Source organism: Zingiber officinale, chromosome 7A, assembly GCF_018446385.1.
Source record: "Zingiber officinale cultivar Zhangliang chromosome 7A, Zo_v1.1, whole genome shotgun sequence".
Lineage (NCBI taxonomy): Eukaryota > Viridiplantae > Streptophyta > Magnoliopsida > Zingiberales > Zingiberaceae > Zingiber > Zingiber officinale.
The window spans coordinates 35,837,485-35,839,257 of record NC_055998.1 but is presented as its reverse complement, the minus strand read 5'-3'; the positions used below and the strand labels follow the sequence as shown (position 1 = coordinate 35,839,257).

At 41.3% G+C, this 1,773-nt stretch overlaps 1 protein-coding gene across 1 annotated transcript; it reads right to left on the bottom strand.

Annotated features, from left to right (window-relative positions):
• Window positions 1-577: 577 nt before the first annotated feature.
• Window positions 578-1,376, bottom strand: LOC122000049 (uncharacterized RNA-binding protein C17H9.04c-like). Its single transcript, XM_042554622.1, has 4 exons — window positions 1,314-1,376; window positions 861-1,232; window positions 708-778; window positions 578-614 (listed from the first exon to the last, which is right to left on the bottom strand). Exons 2-4 carry the CDS (start codon window positions 1,226-1,228, stop codon window positions 601-603), a joined length of 453 nt encoding a protein of 150 aa, XP_042410556.1. The 5' UTR covers window positions 1,229-1,232; window positions 1,314-1,376; the 3' UTR covers window positions 578-600.
• Between the last annotated feature and the right edge of the window lie 397 nt (window positions 1,377-1,773).

Below are 1,773 nucleotides of genomic sequence, written 5' to 3'. Positions count from 1 at the left end.
ATATCTAGTGTTCCAGCCCCATATTCTTTGTGCATCTCCAGCAATTCCACTGCATTGTGCAATGCGTCTCCGGGACCAGCGTGCATTATTTGCTCAGCACAATTCCCACCAGGTGAATTAAGAGAGCACTCAAAAGTCAAAAGAAACATTTAGCAAACTAACTATTTAAATAAATCTATTTGGCCAGAACATCAGTATTGAATTATAATATACCCATGTAATTAATATAAAGATAATATTATTAAAATATCTTTAATAATAATTTATAAAATATATTCTGACGAATCAAATTCTAATTATTTAGTATTATCTTTTTCTAAAACTATAAATATAGTATAGATAATAAGTATATCATTCCGATCATATTAAAATACATTAAAAAGGAGCATTACTTCCGATTCCTATCACCCTTTTGCCCCTTTCAATATATATATATATATCCATGCATGCACACACGCACACTACTTAGAACTTGTAGATAGTAACGTAATTAAGAAAACTATTAGTTTAATTGAGCCGTAGCATGCATTTGCTCATTCCCTCTCTCTAGATCTCTCTCCCTCCTCCTCCTCCTCCTCCTCCTCCTCCTCCTCTGAGTTATTAATGCACGATCCCTGTTGAAATGCCAGTTTAATCGTGTTAGAGCTGATATATGATCGGTGATCCTATCAGTTAATTTTCTTGATTATGGTTAATTAATTACTCACCACCTCCCCTTGGTGCCTTGCAGCGAAAACATTCCTTCCTGCTTGCAAAGTTGTGCTGATTGCAACCAGACCTGCGAAAAAGACTATGTTAATTAAAGTGCTAAATGACAATTTAATTATTATATATATACATATATATATAGACACACACACCTTGTGCACAGCCAATCGCCGGACTTCCATTCGGCAGGCGCCCGCGCTGTCGGCGCGTCATTTCCGGCGACGATGTCGAAGCACCCGACGGAGTAGGACTCCTTAAGGCCGCCGCACCTGAGGCAGTTCGAGCGGCTGGCGAAGTTGTGCCCGCCGCAGAAGCAGTACCAGTCGCCGGGCCGGACGTCGGCCACGGCGACGGCGACGGCGGCGAAGGCGAAGGAGGAGCCTCCCCCGAAGTCGCCGGAGAGGAGGTCGCCGCCTCCGCCACCAGACCTCGGGAAGCCGCAATGCTGGCACGTGTCGCGGCGGCTGAAGTTGTGGTGCTGGCACGTGCTGCAGTTCCAGTCTCCTGGCCACCTGCTCATCTTCCTGCAAAGTTAATTAAACTTAAAACGTTCAGATAAATGACGATAGCTAAAAATGTAGATCATTCAATCAATCAACAATTACCTGGAGAAATAAGGGAACTAATTCACTAGAGAGCTAGAGGAGAAGAGAAGGTTGTGTGGTGTTGTTAGAGGGAGGGTGGAGGAGGCCTTTTATACTTACATGGGACTCAATAATTGAGAATATAATCAGGTTCTGTTGCTGTCGTTGTTTTACCTTTACCTCCTTTTACATACACGTCCCCACTGTGCATCTTGAAATGAAGAAATTAAGAAAAAATAAAAAAGAATATTAAGAGAACACTTAGCTAACATACAATTGGCAATTCTATAGTGTAGTTTGGACTTGAGGGGCTTTTTTGCACTGTCAAACAACCTAGTTAAACATTCTCTGAAGTGTTGGAATGATCTTCCATGCCACTTGTATTGAGATTTGAGAATCTAGACTTAAGGCACACATTAATTAATTACTTCAAAGTTGTGTATAGAACTTGTTAACGGTAAATTTTATTGGTCAGAATCTG